Source organism: Erpetoichthys calabaricus, chromosome 5, assembly GCF_900747795.2.
Source record: "Erpetoichthys calabaricus chromosome 5, fErpCal1.3, whole genome shotgun sequence".
Lineage (NCBI taxonomy): Eukaryota > Metazoa > Chordata > Cladistia > Polypteriformes > Polypteridae > Erpetoichthys > Erpetoichthys calabaricus.
The window spans coordinates 21,774,873-21,800,608 of record NC_041398.2 but is presented as its reverse complement, the minus strand read 5'-3'; the positions used below and the strand labels follow the sequence as shown (position 1 = coordinate 21,800,608).

The window sequence follows — 25,736 nt, the reverse complement described above, 5'->3', positions numbered from 1 at the left end:
CTCTTTGCAGCACCTCTCAAGATCCATCAGGTTGGATAGGAAGCATCGGTGCACAGCCATTTTAAGATCTCTCCAGAGATGTTCAATCGGATTCAAGTCTGGGCTCTGGCTGGGCCACTCAAGGACATTCACAGAGTTGTCCTGAAGCCACTCCTTTGATATCTTGGCTGTGTGCTTAGGGTCGTTGTCCTGCTGAAAGATCAACCGTCACCCCAGTCTGAGGTCAAGAGCGCTCTGGAGCAGGTTTTCATCCAGGATGTCTCTGTACATTGCTGCAGTCATCTTTCCCTTTATCCTGACTAGTCTCCCAGTCCCTGCCGCTGAAAAACATCCTCACTGCATGATGCTGCCACCTCCATGCTTCACTGTAGGGATGGTATTAGCCTGGTGATGAGCGGTGCCTGGTTTCCCGCAAATGTGACGCCTGGCATTCACACCAAACAGTTCAATCTTTGTCTCATCAGACCAGAGAATTTTCTTTCTCATGGTCTGAGAGTCCTTCAGGTGCCTTTTGGCAAACTCCAGGCAGGCTGCCATGTGCCTTTTACTAAGGAGTGTCTTCCGTCTGGCCACTCTACCATACAGGCCTGATTGGTGGATTGTTGCAGAGATGGTTGTCCTTCTGGAAGGTTCTCCTCTCTCCACAGAGGACCTCTGGAGCTCTGACAGAGTGACCATTGGGTTCTTGGTCACCTCCCTGACTAAGGCCCTTCTCTCCCGATCGCTCAGTTTAGATGGCCGGCTAGCTCTAGGAAGAGTCCTGGTGGTTTCAAACTTCTTCCACTTACGGATGATGGAGGCCACTGTGCTCATTGGGACCTTCAAAGCAGCACAAAATTTTCTGTAACCTTCCCCAGATTTGTGCCTCGAGACAATCCTGTCTCAGAGGTCTACAGACAATTCCTTTGACTTCATGCTGGTTTTGTGCTCTGACATGAACTGTCAACTGTGGGACCTTATATAGACAAGTGTGTGCCTTTCCAAATCATGTCCAGTCAACTGAATTTACCACAGGTGGACTCCAATGAAGCTGCAGAAACATCTCAAGGATGATCAGGGGAAACAGGATGTACCTGAGCTCAATTTGGAGCTTCATGGCAAAGGCTGTGAATACTTATGGACATGTGGTTTCTCAATTGTTTTATTTTTAATAAATTTGCAAAAATCTCAAGTAAACCTTTTTCACGTTGTCATTATGGGGTGTTGTGTGTAGAATTCTGAGGAAAAAAAATGAATTTAATCCATTTTGGAATAAGGCTGTAACATAACAAAATGTGGAAAAAGTGATGAAGCGCTGTGAATACTTTCCGTATGCACTGTATGTATATATCTATATATGTATACACTAGGGGGCTTTGCCCCCTGCTCGCTTCACTCATCAGCCCCCGTGTTTGGTTTTCCGGAAACACACTTAAAGTTTTTTTTTCTTTGAATTGTTGCTATTTCATTAGTTTCACTTTTATTACAGAAATTCGTTAAAAACAATATTCGAGTCTCAACATGCTGAATCTTTTTAATGAGGTCCGTGAGACACGTGTTTAATGACTTTGTACCATCATTCAGGAGAGGTTTCTCTGTTTGGAATTTCAGCACAGACAGAACGATCGACATCATCGGCAGTTAATAATTTTTTTTGCAAAGTAACCAATAAATGCATGTGACGTAAAACCCATTTTTGAAATTCTCTGACTTAAACGTCAAAGCCTTACAATATTTACATACCTCTGACATATAACTTATGTCCATATATTCAATCTCCATTCCTCACTTTGTCCTGCTTTTGTTTCAATGACACCTGGTCCGTGGTGATTATTTTCCCTTTTTCGAGTAATAATTTCCATTTGTTTGCACTACTGTGATCTTTACTTTTTTTTTTTTTTTTTTTTGAGCATTTCAAATTCCACTGCTTTCGTAATCTCTAACCTGAAATCTTAAATCTTCACGTGAAGATCACGTCTCGTCTCCCTAGTCTTTCTCTCCCAGGATTTTTTTCTAATAGAGAGATATATCTATGTGTGTATATATCTATATAAACATCTATGTCTGTCTGTCTGTCTGTCCGGCAGTGCGAGGCTACGTCATAAAGGTAAAAGAAAGTGACTCTGTTGCCAAACCGAAACCGCAGAGAAAAGAGAAACTCTGTTAGCCGCTAATGTACGAGCGAGGTGAGCACATCGGCCGAACGAAACCTCTGAGGAGAGAGAAACTCACGTAGCCGCTGATAGACAACAGAGGCGAACACGTCCGTGAAACGAACCCGCAGAGAAAAAAAGAACCTCGCTTAGCCGCTAATGCACAACCGATGCGATTGATTGATTTAAAATACCAGAATCCATGGTTTCTAGGAGCCCAGGCTTTTTACAGCACGGGCTTACACAGCTAGACACACACTGGCCACTTTATTAGGTACACCTTACTAGTACCAGGTTGGACCCCCTTTCGCCTTCAGAATTGTCATAATTCGTGGTGGCGGCGGCATTGATTCAACAAAGTGCTGGAAACATTCCTCAGAGATTATGGTCCTTATTGACATGACAGCATCACACAATTACTGCACATCCATAATGCAAATCTCCCGTTCCACCACATCCCAAACATGCTCTACTGGACTGAGATCTGGTGACTGTGGAGGCCACTGGAGCCCAGTGAACTCATTTGTCATGTTTGAGATGATCTGAGCTTTGTGACATGGCATGCTATCCTGCTGGAAGGAGCCATCAGAAGATGGGGACACTGCGGTCATGAAGAGGTGGACGTGGTGAGCAACAATACTCCAGTAGGCTGTGGGCATTTAAACAATGCTCTGTTGGTACTAAGGGGCCATAAGTGTGCCAAGAAAATATCCCTCCTTGCCATTACACCAGCAGCAGCAGCCCGAACCTTTGACATAAGGCAGGATGCATCCATGCTTTCATGGTGTTGACGCCAAATTCTAAGGCCGGGTTTATACTTCACGTGAAGTGTGCACCATCAGACGCTACTGCTACGCAGGCTTTCTGCTGTTTATACTTGCGCGTGTACTTTCTGGAGGATTCCACCAGGTGGTAGTGTGAGATATTATCGTGGTGAGAAAAGGGTGTTTGGCTCCTCTGTGTTGTGAATTACCTGAAGCACCCATTAAATTCCCAGGACAACTTGCCACAATATCTCTGAATGGTTTGGATGTTTAATGATTGAATCCATCAATCCAGGGATGCGCCCACTCCAGTAAGCATTGGGCACGAGGCAGAAACAATCCCTGGACAGGGGCATCAGCTCATCGCAAGGTGAACACAAGCATACATATACTGGCGTCATTTTAGTGTCACCAAATCCCCAAACCTGCATGTCCTTGGAAGCACAGTGTGGAAACCCACCAGGAAAACGTGCAAACTCCAGGCAGGGAACACCAGGAACGTGACTCCCTACTGTGTGGCAGCAGCGCCAACTGCTCCACCACCGGGTGTAATTATCAACAGTATTCATTATTTAAATGACGTTAACGATTTATCTGTAAAATGTAACATACCTATTTTAAGACATTTCATCATGAAAGTGACATCAAGTATAAATCTAAGGATTCTAAATGTGCAGAGAGCAGGAATATCATAAATGTAACGTGTTCTGTGTGGTGATCTATTGCTGCTGTCAGGTCAGGAGGAAGCAACTTCCCTGGCAAGGGTGGTCTCTCTGAATTGCCCTTCCCAAGATTTCTTCAGTTTTTATTTTTTTTTCCTCTGTTGTCGTCTTCAAGAGTCAAGTCTGTGGGTATGGATTTCCAAAACAGGGCCTGTTAAACCCATTGAGGCATTCCTTGTGAGCTTTACAAGAACTTACAGTGGGAGGAAATAAGCATTTGATCCCCTGCTGAATTTGTACGTTTGCTCCCTTACAAAGAAATGAATGGTCACTAATTTTATGGTAGTTTCATTTTAATGGAGAGAGACAGAATGTCAACTAAAAATTCAGAAAATAATACATTACATAAAAGTTATAAATTGATTTGCATGTCATTGAGAGAAATAAGGATTTGATCCCTTGCTGAATTTGTACTTTTGTTCATTTCTTTGTAAGTGAGTAGTCTCTAATTTTTATAGTAGTTTCATTTTACTGGAGAGAGACAGAATATCAACCAAAAATCCAGAAATAAACATTACATAAGTTATAAATTGATTTGCATGTTGTTGAGAGAAATAAGAATTTGATCCCCTGCTGAAGTCATACGTTTGCTCACTTAGAAAGAAATGAGTAGTCTCTAATTTTATGGTAGCTTCATTTTAATGGACAGAGACAGAATATCAACCCAAAATCCAGAAAAAACACATTACATAAAAGTTATAAATTGGATTTGCATGTCATTGACAGAAATAAGAATTTGATCCCCTGCTGAATTTGTAAGTTTGTTCATTTTTTTGTAATACAATAGTTTATTTTTGTATAGCCCAAAATCACACAAGAAGTGCCGCAAAGGACTTTAACAGGCCCAGCCTCTTGTCAGCCCCCCAGCCTTCTCTCTAAGAAGACGATGAAAAACTCCCCCCCCCCCAAAAAAAAAAAAAAACTTGTAGGGAAAAATGGAAGAAACCTTGGGAAAGCCAGTTTCCAGGTAGGTTGGGCGTGCAGTGGGTGTCAAAAGAAGGGGGTCAATACAATACAATACACAGAACAGAACAAATCCTCAATGCAGTATAAAATAAAAAAAAATTTTAGAAGTAAAAAAAAAAATAAAAATAGAAGTATGGAGCAGAATTTAACAGTAGATGATATCACATAATAAGATTTGGATATATCTTGACAGCCCCCCATCCTTGAGTCTCTAAGAAGACAAGGAAAGACTCCGCCAAAAAAACCCTTTTAGGGAAAAAATGGAAGAAACCTTGGGAAAGGCAGTTCAAAAAGAGACCCCTCTCCAGGTAGGTTGGGCATGCAGTGGGTGTCAAAAAGATTGGGGTCAATACAATGCAATACACAGAACAAAACAAATCCTCAATACAGTATAAAAGTGTACAAGTATGAAGCAGAATTTAACAGTAGATGATATCACATAATATGATTTGGATTTGTTTATAGAGTCCTGGAGACCTCATCCATCAAGTTGCCTCCCCCATTTGGCCATTCCACGGCTGAAACAGTGTTGGGCCAGCCAATCCGATGAAAGGACCCCTGTTTCCCATGATTCCTGCGATCCTCCATCAGGGATGACTTTACCTTAGGCAGGCAAAACAACCTGGCAGGTGGGCCGTGGCACCAAGTGCCACATTTGAGTGCACGAGAAGAGAAACAGAATAGGTGAGGGTTAGTATCCAATTCTAACGATCATGTTACTTATGTTTTAGTGCTAATGACTAACAACAGAGATGCAGTCTGTACAGGTAATCAGCAGCTCTAGTCAGGGTGTGCTAAACTAAAGTAGTGAGTTTTCAGCTGGGATTTAAAAGCTGAGACCGATGGGGCATCTCTTATAGTAGCAGACAGACCACTTCACAGTTTAGGGCCCCCCTGTAACTAAAAGCTCGACCACCCACAGTTATTTTATTAATCCTTGGAATCATAAGTAGACCGGCATCTTGAGATCTTAATGTGTGCTCTGGTTTGTAAGTCATGATAAGTTCAGACGAGTAAGCTGGACCTTGGCCATTTAAGGCTTTAGATGTTTAGAGGATTTGAAATCTTCCCTAAACTTAACCGGGAGCCAGTATAAGGATTTAAGAACTGGAGTTATGTGTTCGTATTTTCTTGTCCTCTGATCCTTTACTACAAGAACCTTAGTGGGCAGTCAGGAGCAGAGAGATGGAGAGGGTCACTGACATAGTCCAGTGTGAGGCCATTTGAAGCTTTGTAGGTTATTAATTCTTCTTCTTTCGGCTGCTCCTGTTAGGGGTTGCCACAGCGGATCATCTTTTTCTATCTCTTCCTGTCTTTTGCATCTTGCTCTGTCACACCCATCACCTAACAGAATTTTATATCCAATCCTTTAAGACACAGGGAGCCAGTGGAGGCGAAGCAGGATGGCTGTGATGTGCTCGCTGTTGTTGGTTTGTGTCAGGACTCTTGCAGCAGAGTTTTAAGTCAACTGGAGCTGCAATAGAAGATTAGAAGGGACGCCTGCCAGTAGGGAATTACAGTAATCGATGTTAGATGTGAAAGAAGCAGGGACAAGTGTCTCAGCATTAGAAAAGGAGGGGAATGAGTGAACACAAGATATGTGACGGAGGTGGAAGTAGGAAAGTTTCTTAATGGGGTTTATGTGGGCGGAATAAGAAAGGGAGGAATCAAAAATGACACCTTGAAACAGGAGAAGGTCTAATGATCACCATCAAGAGTGACTGAGAAGTAGCTCATTTCATTAAATTGTGCTTTAGTGCCAATTTGCAGGTCTTCAGTTTTGTTGCAGTTTAATTTTATAAAGACTTCAACTCCATCCAGGTTTTAATTTCACTGAGGTAAGTTGTGAGTCGAGAAAGCCCTGAAAACATTGAAATAGAGTTGAGTATCATCTGCCTAAAAATGATAACCCAGTCCAAACCTATGAATAATATAGCCAAGGGATACCTTTTAAGACAATATGAGTGTTAAACTCTCAAATTGGGAACATATTTACTAATATTTTATGTTTCATTGCACTCCTAATAGCAACACTTCGCATTTAAAATATTTGGGGAAATGTGGGTTGAATGTGGAGAGAATTAGACATATATAAATGGACCTGCGTATGTGTATGGCACTGTCTGCTCTGCTTATGCTCAGTCACAGCCACTAGATGGCGCATGTGGGCACGTTTCCATTTTTTTTACTGCTTGCTAAGAAAGACCTGTGTGCAGCAACACAACAACGTCAGCGGTTGCAGATTTTCATTCTAACCCTTTTCTTAATTGGTGACCAGTCTTTACTGCTAATTAACTTCCTTTTGAATTCATTTTAATTGACTTGCTCTTGAAGACTCAGGCCCCTTAATTGTTTCTTTTCCTTAATTAGCAGCCAAACAATAATGAGATATAAAATGAGCCTAAACAACTGGTGTCCACCATACAAGTTCTGAAGAGAAAGAAAGATGAAGGTCTCAGGAATGCTGATCTGCTCAGGTCCACAAAACATGCTTGCGCTTGCTATGAAAGACCTGTGTGCACGTCAGGGGTGTCCAGCTCTAGCTCTGGAGGGCCGCAGTGGCTGCAGGTTTTCATTCTAACCATTTTCTTAATTAGAAACCAGTTGCTGCTAATGAACTTCTTTTGCCTTCATTTTAATTGACTTGACTCAGACCTCTGAATTGTTTGTTTTTTTCCTTAGCAGCCAAACAATAATGAGACACAAAATGAGCCGACACATGGCTTGCTAATTTGTGCCCATCACACAATATCTGAAAATAAAGGAAGGTGAAGGTTTTAGTAAGGCTGATCTGTTCAGGCCACCAAAACATCTTGATGGTGTTCTTAGAAAAGCAAAAAAAAAAGAAAAAGAATAACAACAGTTTGGGAAATGAGAACAGCAACAAGCCATGGAATTAAATAATGAGTTTAATTAATAACAAGAATCAGCTTTTCATTAAGAATTTGGTTGGAGTTTGAAGCCCAGACTTGGCTGGTCGTCTGTTGGCTCGCTTCACGTCTCATTTCTGTTTGGCTGCCATTTAATGAAGAAAAGAATCAATTCATTGGACGGAATCATTAAAAATTAGGGCAATTAAAATAAAGGGAAAAAGAGTTAATTAGCAGTGAAAACTGGTCACTGATTAGGAAAAGGGTGAGAATGAAAACCTGCAGCCCTCCAGGATTGGAGATAGACGCCCCTGAACGACGTCATGCTAATGACACAGATGAATAGACACAACGTTGAAACGAAGCAATCGTCGCGGCATAATGACGTGCCAGTGAAACACCTCACTAAAAACATTGCCTATCTGGAGGTATATTCTCGAGAGAAAGATTAATAGGACTCATATGCCAGTGATATACGGCTAAGATACAGCATTGCCAGGGTCTTTTTACGAAAGATGCAACAAGCACAGATGGGTCCACGTCCTCTGCATTGGGTAATTCTTTAGAATTACCTCTCCGAGTTCACGAATCTAGTAAAACTGCTAGGCGTGTCTTCGGGTTGTTTTTTTGTCCCAAAGACCATACGCAGCTAGTCTTCTTCTATAATACGCTACTGTGGCTGTCCGTTTGTCTGTCCAGGATTTTGAATCGCCTGTAACTCGCAAACCGTTTGAACTGTTGACCTAAAATTTAGTACACATGTACTACGTGACGTCTACTATCTGCTTTCGGGGTCATGTTTGACCTCCAAGGTTATTCCTCATTTTATTTTATTGTAGTATCAACTCTCGGCAGTGGCCAGCAGGGCGGCACATGCATACAGGCACCGTTCTCATTCCCTAATAATAATAATTAATAATTTTTTGCATTTATATAGCGCTTTTCTCACTACTCAAAGCGCTCAGCAATTGCAGGTTAAGGGCCTTGCTTAAGGGCCCAACAGAGCAGAGTCCCTATTGGCATTTACGGGATTCGAACCGGCAACCTTCCGATTGCCAGTGCAGATCTCTAGCCTCAGAGCCACCACTCCTACAACCTTTGTCACTTCTCCTACCTCATCATATCTTAAATCATTCTTGAGGCACATTGAAAACTTAAGTGCCATCTAAAGTAAAAATTATAGAAAACGTACTAAGTAATTAAAACACAAACACTGACTTAATCAGTCTTAATGCGAAAAGATGCCGACACGAGAACAGAAGAAGCAGGTGGCCAGGGTGGACAAAACGAGCTGCTCAGGAAGCAGCAAACGCATCAACCTCTGAGCAAATGAATGCTAAACGTACAGAGAAAGAGGAGGAAAACTATAAGCCAAGTGTATTCACTGCACGTTATCATGCAGTGCGCTGACGTAATATATAAAGGTGAAAGTGTGTTTGTTCGGTTTGCAAATCCACACTACTGAACCTCCCTCTGCCTACTTTTGTAAAGATTCACCTCATGTCCCGTGGGAGACCATAGGCTGAGTTTTGTTCCAAACTCTCCCAAGTTGTCCATGTTGAGTGACCACATCTGCACTTCATTCCACCCCAGCCAGTGCAGATGACACACCTAAAACAAGCAAATGAAATTCTGGTAATGAATGCTTAGACAGGCTTTGCAAAAACACCCTTCACCGATTCACTGATTTTGAAGTTCTGTTCTCTGTGATGTTTTTATTTCAGAGCATCGCAACTCATTTTCTTTAAGTGACATTTTTTCATGTTATACCCCCAAAACAACAGACACTCAAATAAGAAGAGCTACTGCCATACCCAGAGACAACCTTATGGAATATAAAAAACCGCATCCCGCTTGTTGTCACCTACAACCCACATCTTGAAGCACTTTGAAAAATTATAAAAGAACTTCAGCCAATGCTAAACAATGACCAAACACTGAAAAATATACTTCCTGAATCTCCCCTCCTGGCATACAGACAACCACCAAACCTTCAGCAACTAATTGTCCGAAGCTCTCTAAGTGAATCAACAGAAAATGACACATCTCCCTGCCTACAGAAAAGATGTAAAACGTGTGCTCACACTTATAATACAGACCATATAGTTATACCACACTGCTGACTAGAACACAGCATAAAGGGATCATTTTCCTGCAGATCATCTAATGTGGTCTACCTAATTCTCTGCATGAAATGTCCTGACACTGCACTCTATGTGGGAGAAACTGGACAAACACTCCGCCAGAGAATGAATTTACACAGGTGCCACATTAAACGTGGCAACACAGATGTTCCTGTAGCGGCCCACTTCAACAGCCATGGACACTGAGAGAGGGACTTTAAAGTCATAGGGCTTATGGGCAACTTCAGAGCACAGCAAGAGAGAAAAGAATGGGAAGTCAAACTCATGCTAAAATGTAACACATTACAACATGGTTTGAATAGAGACATGGGTCTTATGGCCAGATATGAGGATTGTTGGAATCTCTCAGACTGACACAGACAACCTGACTACAGATCCACGTTGTATTGAAAAACTCATTAGAAACTTCAAAAGACTTTGTTGGACAGTTATCTTATCCAAAGATCTTTACCATACATCGTTCTTCTCTCTTGTTAAATGAACCCTAGTCTGAAGAAGTCTATTAATTTTTTACATTTAAGATTTTGCACTTAAAGATTTATCAGTGTTGTTTCTTGTCCTAGAGAGTGTATATAAACACAGGGAACTCCAGTTTCTGTATTACATCTTGCCTGAAGAAGGGGCCTGAGTTGCCTCGAAAGCTTGCATATTGTAATCTTTTTAGTTGGCCAATAAGAGGTGTCATTTTGCTTGACTTTTCACTACATTCATGTTAGAAAAGAAATCTTAAAGAAAAGAAGGTAGTGACTTGTTTGCATAAATATTCAGTCTGACAAGGAGACCAGCAACACTGTAGTTATTTTGAATTTCCTGTTTTGATATCCATTGTTTCAGTTATTAAAGTGGCAAAATGTATTCTGTTTTTTAGATTTGTTTGCTTCTGGATTACAAGGTTTTAACTTTGAACGCCTGATTTTAAAAGAAGGTGCAGACTCCAGAAGGAATACTATTCTGTATTGAAGGCTTCTGTGCTGTTGATACCATGGAGCAAAGAACAGTGCTGATCAAAGAAGACGGTTGTGAGTTGGAGTCTTTTAATGCCACAGACAAGGTTCTCCACGTGAAACAGGAGGATTGTGAATGGGAGACTGATGACATGAAAGACCAAGGCTTTAAGCAACAGCTAGTCACCGTTAAAGTAGAAGTCTCAGAGCTTATGCAAAATGAAAACAGCTTGAAGGGGGATGAGTCTTCGGAGATTGAGTACAGCATAGTCACCTGTCCAGAAATGAAAGAGGAGATGACCGACTGTGAGTCTGATCAGGAGACCGAGGAGATGACGGATTGCGAGTCTGACCAGGAGTGTTTTTCACATCAGGATTCTATTAATGTGAAGACTGAAACCTCGGTCTCCGATGACGAGATAATTCAGGTAGTCTGTGGTGGAGAAGAAGAAGAGGAGGAGGAGGAGGAGGAGGAACTATCCTTACCTGCTGATCAGCTTGAGAAACGTAAGTTTTAACATGAAATACATGCAACAAGTGCATTGTCTTAGCATTCATAACAGAGGTGGCCTTTTCATATTGAGCCTTGATGACAGAGATGACATTTCACTTTTTGACTTTGACCAGATAACAAATAATAATTTTTTTCCCCATAAGTGAAGGCAGAAAAGACACATATAATATATTCATGGCATTCGTAGACTGAATCACAGTCTGGGTGGTTACCTACCAGGTAACGCTTGTGGTTGGTCAGCAAGTCGGCTAACATCCGCCACGGTGCCCTCTTCAGTTGCGAGAAGCAGATCATAGAATGTTTCAAAGTTTTACTGTCAAATAATGCAAAGAGTACGTAACACGTGTTACGCCCTAATTCTGGGCTCATCAGGCGTACACACTCACTGCACCCCCTTTCGGGAATCGAACCTCGGACGTCAGCATCAGAGGCGAAGCCTCTTTACGTTGCGCCACAGTGTGTGGTTCGTTTATTTAACAGCATGGAGATCGGGGTTTGATCCCTGAGAGGGGGTGCAGTGAGTGTGTACGCCTGATGAGTTCAGAATTAGGGTGAAACACGTGTTGCGTACTCTTTGCATTGTTTGACAGTAAAACTTTGTAACATATATATATAATTATATTTATATAATATATATATATAATTATATTTATATATTATATAAATATAATTATATATATATATATATATATATATATATATATATATATATATATATATATATAAATGTGTATGTATGTATATGTGTATATTTGTGTTTGTATATGTTACCTACCAGGTAACCTATATAACATTCTATGATCTGCTTATCGCGACTGAGAGGGCGTGGTGAATGTTTGCCGACTTGCAGACCAACCACATGCGTTACCTGGTAGGTAAACACCCATACAATCAGATTGTGTTTCAGACTACGAATGTTATGTGTGTGTGTGTGTGTATGTGTATGTATATATATGTATGTATATATATATATATATATATATATATATATATATATATATATATATATACACAGTGCATCCGGAAAGTATTCACAGCACATCACTTTTTCCACCTTTTGTTATGTTACAGCCTTATTCCAAAATGGATTCAATTCATTTTTTTCCTCAGAATTCTACACACAACACCCCATAATGACAACGTGAAAAAAGTTTACTTGAGGTTTTTGCAAATATATTAAAAATAAAAAACTGAGAAATCCCATGTCCATAAGTATTCACAGCCTTTGCTCAATACTTTGTCGATGCCCCTTTGGCAGCAATTCCAGCCTCAAGTCTTGTTGAATATGATGCCACAAGCTTGGCACACCTATCCTTGGCCAGTTTCACCCATTCCTGTTTGCAGCACCTCTCAAGCTCCATCAGGTTGGATGGGAAGCGTCGGTGCACAGCCATTTTAAGATCTCTCCAGAGATGTTCAATCGGATTCAAGTCTGGGCTCTGGCTGGGCCACTCAAGGACATTCACAGAGTTGTCCTGAAGCCACTCCTTTGATATCTTGGCTGTGTGCTTAGGGTCGTTGTCCTGCTGAAAGATGAACCGTCACCCCAGTCTGAGGTCAAGAGCGCTCTGGAGCAGGTTTTCATCCAGGATGTCTCTGGATGTGTTCCGAACCTCCCACAGCAGCACTTACTTAACTTTTTTAATAAAAAAAGGGTTGTATAATGTGCATAATTTACCAAAAACACCAATAATTTTTCTAATGTACTAACCAAAAAGTTATAAAAAGTGCCTAGCCTACCAGAAACAACAATTTCATACTGTACTCACCATTTTAGTTGACATCTTTGGCTTGCAGGAAGGGAGGAGGAGGAGAATGAAATGGAAGGTGGTTATTGTTTGGAAGGAGCCTCCTTATACAAATCTTTTCTTTGTAAAATTGTCGAGTTGGTGGATTTCGACATGCTGTACATATTGGCGAGATCGGTCACATGATCGCCACTCTCATATTTCCGCACAATTTCCTTCTTCATTTCGATTGTGATCGCTTTCTTTACCTTCTCTTCCTTCCTTAGCAATTATGAAAATAAATAATATAAATCACTGCATTGACCGAAATTATGTCCACAAACACATGTATCTGGGCTCCGACTGACACTTACAAACGCTCTCGGCTGTTTGTTTACAATCACACAAGCGGATACATGTGACCGCATTTGGGTCGTAACACAAGATGTTGGTCATATTCAAAACAAAAATTTTGGTCGTAAACCAAGTTGTTCTCATGTCAGGCCGGTCGTATATCGAGGGCAGACTGTATATATCTTCTTATATAATACGCTACCGTGGCTGTCAGGGATTTTAAATCACCTGTAGCTTGCAAACCGTTTGACCAATTGACCTGATATTTGGTACACATATACTACGTGACGTCTACTATTCGCTGTCGGGGTGATGATTGACCTCCAAGGTTATTCCTCTTTTTATTTTATTGTAGAATCAACTCTCGGCAGCAGCCAGCAGAGTGGCCATGCAGCGCATGCGTAAGGCCGCCGTTCTCATCCCTACCACCTTTGCCGTCACTTCCCTTACCTCATCATATCTTAAATCATTCTTGATGCAGATTGAAGACTTAAGTGCCAGTATAACTGAAAAATTAAGGAAAACGTAATTGCAACACAAAAACTGACTTAATCAGTTTTAACACAAAAAGAAGAGAAGAAGCAGGCCGCTACATAGGGTGGGGGAAAAGAAGAGCTGTTCAGGAAGCAGCAAGCGCATCAACCTCTAAACCTACAGAGTAAGAGTCTGAAAACTAGGAATGCTAAGGTCAGGTGTATTCACTGCACGTTATCGTGCAGTGTGCCGTTACTGGTATATACATATGCACACACAGTGCCTATAAAAATAATTCACTCCCTTTTCCCATTTTATTATTATACAACACTAAATTACTGTGGGTTTAATTTAGCTTTCTTGACACTGAGAAATCTCACTGTAGACTACAAGGTTATTACAGTTTTGTCCTATGTTACTAGTTTTTATATTACTTTTGATTTTATTTTGCTTTAGGTTAGCCTAGTTTTAGTTTAGTTTTTATTTCACACAGTAATAATGATGTGAATAAAGTGATGTTATGGAGGTTAATGTGAGAACTATAGACTTAATACATTTGGAAATATTTTTTTGTTTACTGTCAGTAGATGCTTATAGGTTTTTCTTGTTAAACTCAAACAAATAAAATTGTACACATTCAGTATATTTTGTTTGATGCTTATATTTTTGTGATCGTTTATGCAGGGCAAACTGGTACCTCCGCAATCAAATAAGCAATCCAAATGTAAATGTTGTTATAAAGCAAACAACAAATACTACATTCCCCATTGCACAATTTACTTTTCCCACCATAACACTGATACGAAACAGAGCCTGATTGTTAGTGTGATTCAGTTATCTGTCTGTCTGTGTTCCAGAGAAGTGGTCCTATGTTTTGCTATCCAGTGTCCACAAGCTGAGAATGTGCGTTCAACAAATGCTTGTGAGGCAGAGGACCACACAACGTACAAAGCCGCAGGGGTGCGTTTAGGATACACAGCCATCTTGCCAGAACTGAAGAGGCATGCCAATAAGAACACTCTGCTGAACTTCCTCCCAATATTTCTACATTTCAAGGGCAGCACTTTCATATGGCTAAGAATGTTTTTCTGGGTTTAAGCCGCTTCTTTTTTTTTTTTGGCTGCTCCCGTTAGGGGTCGCCACAGCAGATCATCTTTTTCCATCTCTTTCTGTCCTCGTCATCTTGCTCAGTAACCCCCATCACCTGCAGGTCCTCTCTCACCACATCCATAAACCTTCTCTTAGGCCTTCCTCTTTTCCTCTTCCCTGGCAGCTCTATCCTTAGCACCCTTCTCCCAGTATACCCAGCATCTCTCCTCTGCACATGTCCAAACCAACACAATCTTGCCTCTCTGACTTTGTCTCCCAACCTGAGCTGACCCTCTAATGTCCTCATTTCTAATCCTCTCCATCCTCGTCACACCCAATTCAAATCTTAGAATCTTTAACTCTTACACCTCCAGCTCTGTCTCCTGCTTTCTGGTCAGTGCCACCGTCTCCAACCCATATAACATAGCTGATCTCACTACCGTCCTGTAGACCTTCCCTTTCACTCTTGCTGATACCCGTCTGTCACCAATCACTCCTGATACTCTTCTCCACCCTGCCTGCACTCTTTTTCACCTCTCTTCCAAGTATTTAAACTCCTCCACCTTCACCAACTCTACTCCTTGCATCCTCACCATTCCACTGACCTCCCTCTCATTCACACACATGTATTCTGTCTTGTTCCTACTGACCTTCATTCCTCTCCTCTCTAGAGCATATCTCCACCTCTCCAGGGTCTCCTCAACCTGCTCCCTACTCTCGTTACAGATCACAGTGTCATCAGCAAACATCACAGTCCACGAGGACTCCTGTCTAATCTCGTCTGTCAACCTGTCCAACACCATTGCAAATAAGAAAGGGCTCACAGCCGATCTCTGATGTAATCCAACCTCCACCTTGAATGCAATCGTAACTCCTACCGCAGACCTCACCACGGTCACACTTCCCCCGTACATATCCTGTACAACTCTTGCATGCAGAGTGAGTTAACATTTGACTAGCGGAAACAATTTATGTACAAAACATTCTTCATATGTGCAAGATGATTCACAGGAATGTCTCAACCTGTTTGCCATCGTGTTCAACACATGTACCATATGTGGCACATAAATTGTCCACAAAAATTGTATATAAGTATACACACAGCAGTACCATTAGTGTTAACATAATTTTGACTCACCCTGTACTTCTCTGCCACTCCCGACTTCCTCATACAATACCACAGCTCCTTTCTTAGTCACCCTGTCATATGCTTTCTCCAGGTCCACAAAGACGCAATGCTTCTCCATCAACACCCTCAGAGCAAACATCACATCTGTGGTGGCCTTTCCTGGCATGAAACCATCCTGCTGCTCACTAATCATCACCTCACTTCTTATCTGAGCTTCCACTACTCTTTCCCATAGCTTCATGCTGTGGCTCATCAATTTTTATCCCCCTGTAGTTACTACAATCCTGCACATCCTCCTTATTCTTAAATATCGGCACCAGTACACTTCTTCTCCACTCCTCAGGCATCCTCTCACTTTCCAAGATTCCATAAAACAGTCTGATTAAAAACTCCACTGCCATCTCTCCTAAACACCTCCATGCCTCCATAGGTATGTCATCTGGACCAACTGCCTTTCCATTCTTCATCTTCTTCCTCGCTGTCCTTGCTTCTTCCTTGCTAATCCGTTGCACTTCCTGATTCACTATCTCCACATCATCCAACCTCTTCTCTCTCTCGTTCTCTTCGTTCATCAGCCTCTCAAAGTTCTCTTTCCATCTGCTCACCACACTCTCCTCACTTGTTTCCATCTTTATCCTTTATCACCCTAACCTGCTGCACATCTTTCCCAGCTTGGCCCCTCTGTTTAGCCCACCGGTCCTTTTCTCCCTCCTTAGTGTCCAACCTCTCATACAACTCATCATACGCCTTTTCTTTAGCCTTTTCCACCTCGCTCTCCACCTTGCACCTTATCTCCTTGTACTCTTGTCTACTTTCTGCATCTTTCTGACTATCCCACTTCTTCTTTGCCATCCTCCTCCTCTGTATACTCTCCTGTACTTACCCATTCCACCACCAGGTTTCCTTTTCCTCCTTTCTCTGTCCAGATGTCACACCCAGCACCCTTCTAGCTGTCACCCTTACTACTTCTGCTGTAGTTGCCCAGCTGGGTTTTTTTTTTCTGGGTTTAATCTAATTATTTTATTAACTAAGAACATGCCTTTCTGAAAGACTGTGATGTTGGCTGAAATTTCTAGAACCTATGTAACCTGGTCTTGTTTTGCTGCTATGGTGTGATTGTGTTCCGCTGCCCCTGTTGATATAAATGACTGTGAAGATCTTTGAATTAAGGAGTGGCCAGTGCACACTGGCAAGCTAAGAGGTAATGAAGCAGAAAATTCCTATTTAGTTTTAGGAAAAAATAATAAAATAAAAATGAAATTAGCCAAAAAAACAAAAAAAAAAAAAACACCTAGTCATTTGTATTGACCGTTGCAGCAGAACACAATCACACCATAGCAGCAAAACAAGACAAGATTACAAAGGGCTCTAGCAGTTTCAGCCATTTTCAGTTTTGTAATAAAAAATATTTGTTCAGGTACCTGCACATTTCTGCCTTTTAAGTTTAATCTCAGGATTTAAACAAGAAAATTCTTGCAAAATGCATAAAGTCCTTCATAAAGTCCATTAAATTATTCCAGTAATACATACATGTCTACCTTGTTCATTACAATTTTTAACAGTGTTTAAAACATTTCATTAGTGTGCCATTTTATCTCTCTCTTTCTGTCATATATATACAGTGTATATATATATATATATATATATATATAAAATCCAACGTCTTTCTGTCCAATTTTCACAAGACAACTACTTAATGGATTTAGATCGGGTTTTTTAATTCTGTAATTTGCTTGAACATTCTGGTTGATTTTGCAACTTGTCTCATTGAGATAGAGATAGATAGATAGATACTTTATTAATCCCAGAGGGAAATTCACCTACTCCAGCAGCAAAAAATATTAAATTAAAGAGTAATAAAAAAATGCAGGTAAAAAAAAACAGACAATAACTTGAATAATGTTCAACGTTTACCCCCTCTGGTGGAATTGAAGAGTCGCATAGTTTGGGGGAGGAATGATCTCCTCAGTCTGTCAGTGGAGCAGGACAGTGACAGCAGTCTGTCGCTGAAACTGCTCCTCTGTCTGGAGATGACACTGTTTAATGGATGTAGTGGATTTTCCATAATTGATAGGAGCCTGCTGAGTGCCCGTTGCTCTGCTACGGATGTCAAACCATCCAGCTCTATGCCAACAATAGAGCCTGCCTTCCTCACCAGTTTGTCCAGGCGTGAGGCATCCTTCTTCTTAATGCTGCCTCCCCAGCACACCACTGCGTAGAAGAGGGCACTCGCCACAACCATCTGATAGAACATCTGCAGCATCTTACTGCAGATGTTGAAGGATGCCAGTCTTCTAAGGAAGTACAGGCGGCTCTGTCCTTTCTTGCACAGAGAATCAGTATTGGCAGTCCAGTCCAATTTATCGTCCAGCTGCACTCCCAGGTATTTATAGGTCTGCACCCTCTGCACACAGTCACCTCTGATGATCACGGGGTCCATGAGGGGCCTGGGTCTCCTAAAATCCACCACCAGTTCCTTGGTTTTGCTGGTGTTCAGGTGTAGGTGGTTTAAGTCGCACCATTTAACAAAGTCCTTGATGAGGTTTCTATACTCCTCCTCCTGCCCACTCCTGATGCAGCCCACGATAGCAGTGTCGTCAGCGAACTTTTGCACGTGGCAGGACTCCGAGTTATATTGGAAGTCTGATGTATATAGGCTGAACAGGACCGGAGAAAGTACAGTCCCCTGTGGCGCTCCTGTGTTGCTGACCACAATGTCAGATCTGCAATTCCTGAGACGCACATACTGAGGTCTGTTTGTAAGATAGTCCACGATCCATGCCACCAGGTATGAATCTACTCCCATCTCTGTCATCTTGTCCCTAAGGAGCAGAGGTTGGATGGTGTTGAAGGCGCTAGAGAAGTCTAGAAACATAATTCTTACAGCGCCATTGCCTCTGTCCAAGTGGGAGAGGGATCGATGTAGCATATAGATGATGGCATCTTCCGCTCCCACCTTCTCCTGGTATGCGAACTGCAGAGGGTTGAGGGCGTGTTGGACCTGTGGCCTCAGGTGGTGAAGCAGCAGCCGCTCCATGGTCTTCATCACATGTGATGTTAGAGCGACAGGCCGGAAGTCATTCAGCTCACCAGGACGTGATACCTTTGGGACTGGGGTGATGCAAGATGTTTTCCAAAGCCTCGGGACTTTCCCCTGTTCCAGGCTCAGGTTGAAGATGCGCTGTAGAGGACCCCCCAGCTCTGATGCACAGACCTTCAGCAGTCGTGGCGATACTCCATCTGGACCTGCTGCTTTGCTGGCACGAAGTTTCCTCAGCTCTCTGCTCACTTGCGCTGCTGTAATTGTGGGTGGGGATGTCTCTCCTATGTTGGTATCAGCAGAAGGATGTGTAGAGAGTGCAGTACTCCGAAGTGAGAGTGGGTTAGGGTGGTCAAACCTGTTAAAGAAGATGTTCATTTGGTTTGCTCTCTTCACGTCTCTCTCGATGGTGGTACCCCGCTTTGAGCTGCAGCCAGTGATGATCTTCATCCCATCCCACACTTCCTTCATGCTGTTGTTCTGCAACTTCTGCTCCAGCTTTCTCCTGTACTGCGCTATGTATCAGAGTTCACTTGCGGTACCGATTTATTTGTGCCAATCTGAGAGAGACAGCAGACCGAGGGGAAGGGGGCGTGGCCCTCCTCACTCACATGTCTGCCTTAGGGCGTACCTTATATCCACTCAGCTAGCGATCGACAGAACTACTTGACAGATTTAGGTCATGTTTTTTATTCTGTAATTTGCTTGAAAGTGCCGGTTGATTTTGCGACTTTCTCATTGCACTAAGAATCATAGTTCGCTTGCAGGAGCGATATATTCGTGCAAATCCGAGACAGAGGCTGCGGGAAGAGGGAAGTGTGACATCGGGAGTGGGGAGTGTGAAGATGCAGGTTCGATTCCATGCTCCCATCTTCTGTCTGGGAGCCCTTGAACCCTGCACCGTCGGTAATGTTACCGATGAGCTCGCAGTGAGGCACAATGATGGAGCAAGGGGATGGTGTACAAAAGTGCCAAGTGCTTTTATTTTAAACAACAATCAAAAACAATGTTCAAATAAATAAAGTGCAGTACTTCAAAAGTCATTAAATAAATAATCCAATAAAACAAAAAGTGACAAGTGGAGGTTGAAATCCATTTGAAAAACCAATCCTTTAAAAACTGAGGTTAAAACGTAATGCAGGAAGCAGTCTTTTAAAACACAATCCAAAGCCCGGTGTCTTTTACCTGGCGTCTCTCCTGCTTCTCCCGTCTGGGCCCCGCAACAGGAGAGTCGCCTTCTCAGCAGCTGACCTTTTCTCCGCTCGACTGGTCTGGAGGTCTCCCGATCCCTGGCTTCGGTCAAGCGCTCAGCCCAGACCGAGACTTGATTTCCTTGACGACCAGGACGCTTATATCAAGGACTTCACCCACCAAGCCTCCCGACGTCCTTCAACTGATCACTCCAGCTCCTTGCTCGCTCAGCTGGAGCGACCGCTTCCTTCTGCCACAGAGTGTTGGCCAAACACCCTTCTTGGGGCTCACCTTCCAGCTGCCTACCTGCGAGCCTGCGCTCGCTCGCTCACACCAGCTGTCTCGCCACACTGCTTCCTGCTCTCCAGCAACCTCCATCTTTCTTTCTCTTTATTTGTTTTTTTCTTCCCCTTTAGCCGACTCGCGCTTCCATTCATTAAGAGGACATGTCAGTTGTGGCAAATCAGCAGCCCCGAGAACAATCACGGATGCGGACGGTTTCTCACCTGTGCACTTAGGTAAGAAATGCCCACATCACGAATCATCCCGGGAGCTGCTTCAGCCAAACAACCACCACGCCCCCTTGCTAAGCCACGAGTGCGGTGATTATTTATTTTAAAACTGGCCTTAGAATGGGAGCTGTGGACCCGCTATACCGCAGAGAGCCAGGTAGGGCCCTCCTCACTCATTCACTCACGTGCCAGCCTCAGAACTTACCTTGCCTCCAGCTAAGCTAGCGAACGAGAGAACTACTTAACGGATTCAGATTGTTTTTTTTGGTTTTTTTTTCTATAATTTGCTTGAACATTTCGGTTGATTTTGTGACTTCTCTCATTGCGATAAGAATCATAGTTCGCTTGCGGCAGTGATTTATTTGCGCTAATCCGAAAGAGAGGTTGTGGGGCAGGGCCTCAGGAGTGGGGAGCCGCACGGGGCCCTCCTCACTCACATGCCAGCCCCTGCTCGATTCGGTGTACCTCTTGCCATGTGTTGAAGCGTAGAAAAAGCAAAGATGTCAAGGATGAATGTTGCAGGCGGCTTGTGATCTTGCAATCTGATGATCAGATGGAAATGGCCGCACGTTGCTGGCGCCCTCTTCTGACGTCGTTCTGTTTTCTTCTCTCTTGATGTCTTCGTCCCTAATGTCGCTCTTCAGACGAGGCATATTTATTATAAAATTTAATTCCGGGGGTTTCACAACACATGATTGTTGCATACACCTGATTGGCTGGCTGGCAATATGATGGACGCATTTTGCTGATATTCTTTAATCTTGAGTACATTCGTTTTTCCCAAACAATAAAACCTTTGATGTTGCTTAGTATGACTGGCATGTCTTCCTTTCCCAGGCTGTAAACCAACTTAGCCACTTGTTATCCCAGATGCCCTGTTATAAACTAATCGATAGCCTTTGGGACTAGCATGTCTTCCTTTCTTTGTTGGAACACCGGTTTTAAAAGCGAGGTACAACTGGGAAGAGGATATGCTTTGATGTGTCCTGAATTTAGTTCATCTGTTGTCTTGAGCAAAATATAATAAATTTACAGATTTTGTACCCCGCAACACTTACACTGTGTTGCTGTATTCATTTTATGTGTGATGCTCGCATTTATTAGTGCAGCACATGGCATGTTAAATTTGGTGTCGGGTGAAGCTGGGCTCTTTTCTGAAAAATGGCATGTCACGTGGCCTTGCAGTCTAGGCATGCCAGCTTCAATAAAGAAACACATTTACTCAGGCTTCTTTGTGTTTTTGGCGTTCAATCGAGTGTGCTTCCCAAGCTGCTGAGCCTGATAAACATGACATGAATGTTTGCTGTCTTTTATTATGTGGACTTGGACTTGCATTTGTGTGCTGAGTGTTTGTGGTTTCCAGCTTCTCTTTTTCATTGCTTTGCCCAGAAATATGTCTCAGGCTAAATTGCGATGGCACGGCACTACAATAACTTTCAATTTTATTACTGGGCGGCAAATATACAGGCCATAAAGACCTGGATATCGATGAATATGCACAAGCTTGGTCAACAATAGAAATTTCCAGTATGTCTTTATATTCTCTGCTCGGTGCTTCAGTAAATACCAACTATCGTCAATACACTAATAATCCAACTGCCCTTCGTTCACTGAGAATATGGAACCAATGTAGGAAGCACTTTAAGACTGTTGCGCCTCTACATGGCGACCACTCTTTTCCACCCTCTCAGACATGCACAGTATTTAAAGCTTTTTTAAAACATTTAGAGACTTGTGCATCAATAAAGTTTTTGCATCCTACGAGCAATTAAGCTTCAAATTTACCATCTCGTCAACACAACTTTCAAGCTAGAAACTTTGCTAAACTGAACCTGCCCAATTTTCCTCACCTTCCACCTATTTCTATTCCAGAAGAAATACTGATCCATCTTGAAGACTCAGGTTGCATCGCCACAATTTATAAAAACATTTTAAAGACCCTTCCTTTCAAAGATCCCAGGGCACAATGGGGAAAGGATCTTTCAGTAAATAGTTCAGAAAAGGAGTGGAAGGCAGCCACGCGCAGAATACACTCGAGCTCCATATTCGCAAAGCACTCAATTATTCAACATAAAATCTTCTATCGAGTTCATTTATCTCGAGTAAAACTGTCCAAAATGTTTCCAGGGCAAAATTCAACCTGCAAATGTTTCAGTTAAGCTCCAGCCTCTCTGAGCCTCATGTTTTGGGAGTGCACCAAATTAACATCGTTTTGGACCAAAATCTTTGCATGCCTATCAGAGAGCCGTGATGTCACGATCCCTCCTAACCCACGAACAGCTGTGTTTGGTGGGCTCACAGAGGGGCTTAAAGTGGAGAAGGACAAACAAATTGGAATTTCCTTTACCTTGCTATTAGCACGTAGACTTCTCTTGCTTAACTGGAAGAATCCCAACCCACCACTTCTAAGTCAGTGGGTAAATGATGTCCTATACAATCTGAAATGGGAAAAAAACTAAATCTCACTGAGAGGATATGAGCAAAACATTTTTTAAAAATATGGCAGGATCTGATCAGTAATATTTTAGAATAAGCTTCTATACCGGGGTAAAGGAGACACTTCCTTTCTTGCTGCTTCAAAGATTTGCTTTGTTGGTTGGCTCTCCTCCCATTCTTTTGGTTGGGGGTTGAATTTTGATTCTGTTCAGTTTGATTTGATTGTACTGATTGTTGTTTGCTTTTAATTACAATTAATACAATAATTGGCTATTTACGTGAACTATAAGGTTTGTCAGAGTTTTACACTTAATGCATACAGCACATGACTTACCCCACTCTAACACCATGCACTTACTATTGTCGCTTTCGGTGTTATATTCAAATAAACTCCCACACAGCACTTGGTGTGTTTTATCTCTTCTACCCCCCCACTCGGCCATGATGCTCACTAATGCCTTCTTAATTAGGGAAAGATTATCTCTTGAATTTCACCACCTACAGAGAAAGCCCGGCATTTTGTGAGCAATGCAGAAATGGATTCTACTGTGTTCTTACAGATATGATCACGAAAAACTGAAAATTATTTTTGTTATTCATTGTTTTTTTTTAGTTAATCTTTTCAGCCACTGTAATCATTTCATACCATATTACTTTCTAATCTCGGTTTTGTTGAATATTATGTTACAGGTTTCATTAATAGTTTTTATATCGTTTTCAATTTTTGTTTATGACAATATTGGCAGACTCGTATGTATATGTGTGTTCTTATTTGACTGGTGGTCAAATTAGGGCCGAAGTTAAGGTCTACTTTATGAGCAAAGAAAGAGCGGGGCTGGCCGGAGGAGGGATCAGGATCCCTGTCTTTCCACGGTTTCAGCAAGTTGACATGGTATACCTGCTCGTTTGGTCGACAATTTGGTTGTTTTATCAAATAATCAGCAAGCCCTTTCCTCTCCTTAACTTTGTAAGGGCCTTGCCAATGTGCCAATAGTTTAGAATGTGAGGTAGGAACCAGTACCATGACACGGTATCCCGGCTGGAAATCCCAAAGAGACGTGCCGCGGTCTTAACAACGGGCCAATGAACCTTTAGTATAGGCCGGATTTTAGCAAACCTATCGCGTAACTGCGCGATATACTCCAATATATTAGTTGAAGGGAGGGCCTCTTCCTCCCAACCTTCCTTTAGGATGTCCAATATGCCCCGAGGTTGTCGCCCATATAGTAATTCAAAGGGTGAGAACCCCATAGAGGCTGTGGGACTTCCCGATAGGCAAAAAGAATGAGTGGAAGGAGCTGATTCCAGTTCCTCCCATCCTCGCTGACCACCTTGCGTAGCATCTGTTTTAGGGTCTGGTTAAACCTTTCTACTAAACCATCGGTATGAGGATGATACACTGAGGTTTTCAAATGTTTTATTTGCAGTAACTTAACAGTTTCCCTGAACGTTTCTGAGGTGAATGGGCGTCCCTTGGTCTGTTAGGACTTACTTAGGGATACTGTACCGCGAAAAGACCCCTACCAATTCCCATGCAATAGTTTTGAAGTTAGCCGAGTGCAATGGAACAGCCTCAGAATATCGGGTCGCATAATCTGGGCCGAGGGCTCCAAGGGTCCCACCAGGTCGACCCCAATACGTTCGAAAGGGACGTCAATCAGGGGGAGGGGAATGAGAGGAGCACAGTCCCTCCTAGGAATCTGACGTAGTTGGCATTCTGGGCAGGATGCGGAAAAACGGCGGACCTCCTCATTGATTCCCGGCCAAAAGAATCTGAGCTTGATACACTCGAATGTCTTTTCAGTGCCCAGATGGGCTCCCAGGAGGTGGGTATGTGCCAGTTCACAGACCTCATGCCGGTAGGTCTTGGGGATTAGCAACAGGACCCGTTCCTCCCTGTCGTGTTCAGCCACCCAATTATAAAAGATCATTATTTAGCACAAAGTGAGGACCTTGTGGCATAGGATACTCTGTGCGATGGCTGTCGATCAGGAGTACTGCATTTTTAGTGAATTTGAGGGAGTCATCATTCCACTGCTCCCTTTTAAATGAGGCCGGCATCTGTCAGAATTGAAAATGCAGACCAGTGAGAGGGTCAGAGGCGATCTGAAGGGACGTGGTCTCTTCCTGTGCCGCCGCGGCGTTTGGAGATGACATATCAGCGTGTGACGGCCCAGGTATCTCCACGTCATTGTTAGAAGCTGCCGCCTGTCTCTCTACCGGCTGTACAGACGGCGTGGAGCCAGCCAAAGATGCCGTTTCTGTGTCCATTACTAGGCCCAATTAACGTCTTGGAGTTGTGAGGGTTATGCAGCTTATACTGCCTAACCAATCTCGACCAAGTATAACCGGGGACAGAGGATTTTCCATAACCGCCACCGCCAGCTATTTTACCGTCCCCTCATGGCTGATATAGCAGGAGGCGGATTTATATTGGCGGACTTCCCCATGTATACAGGTTAGACTCGTCTTCGGTTTAAGCCATTGTCGTGGTAAAACCAAATCGCAAGCAATGATGGAGACGTTACTGCTTGAATCAAAAAGGGCTGGTGTTTTGAAACCATTTACAAACACCTCTCCCGTATGCGAGAATGCCAGAGGATTTGCAAGAGCACACACACCCCCTCGCTCTGTCTCACCATATACCCCCTTGTCACTGCGCGGAGGCAGCCGCTGCGTATCAGGAGGTCGCGAGGTCTGCTCTGGTATATAGACACTAGCACGCCCA

General features: G+C 42.7%; 1 protein-coding gene across 1 annotated transcript in view; it reads left to right on the top strand.

The window, feature by feature from the left end:
* The window catches only part of LOC114644368 (gastrula zinc finger protein XlCGF26.1-like), a 40,641-nt gene that overhangs the window by 2,831 nt on the left and 12,074 nt on the right, over positions 1-25,736 (top strand). Inside the window, exon 2 of the mRNA XM_028792509.2 lies at positions 10,467-11,049. Coding sequence (XP_028648342.2) covers positions 10,581-11,049 — 469 coding nt within the window. The 5' untranslated portion in view covers positions 10,467-10,580. The remainder of the gene's footprint in view (positions 1-10,466; positions 11,050-25,736) is intronic.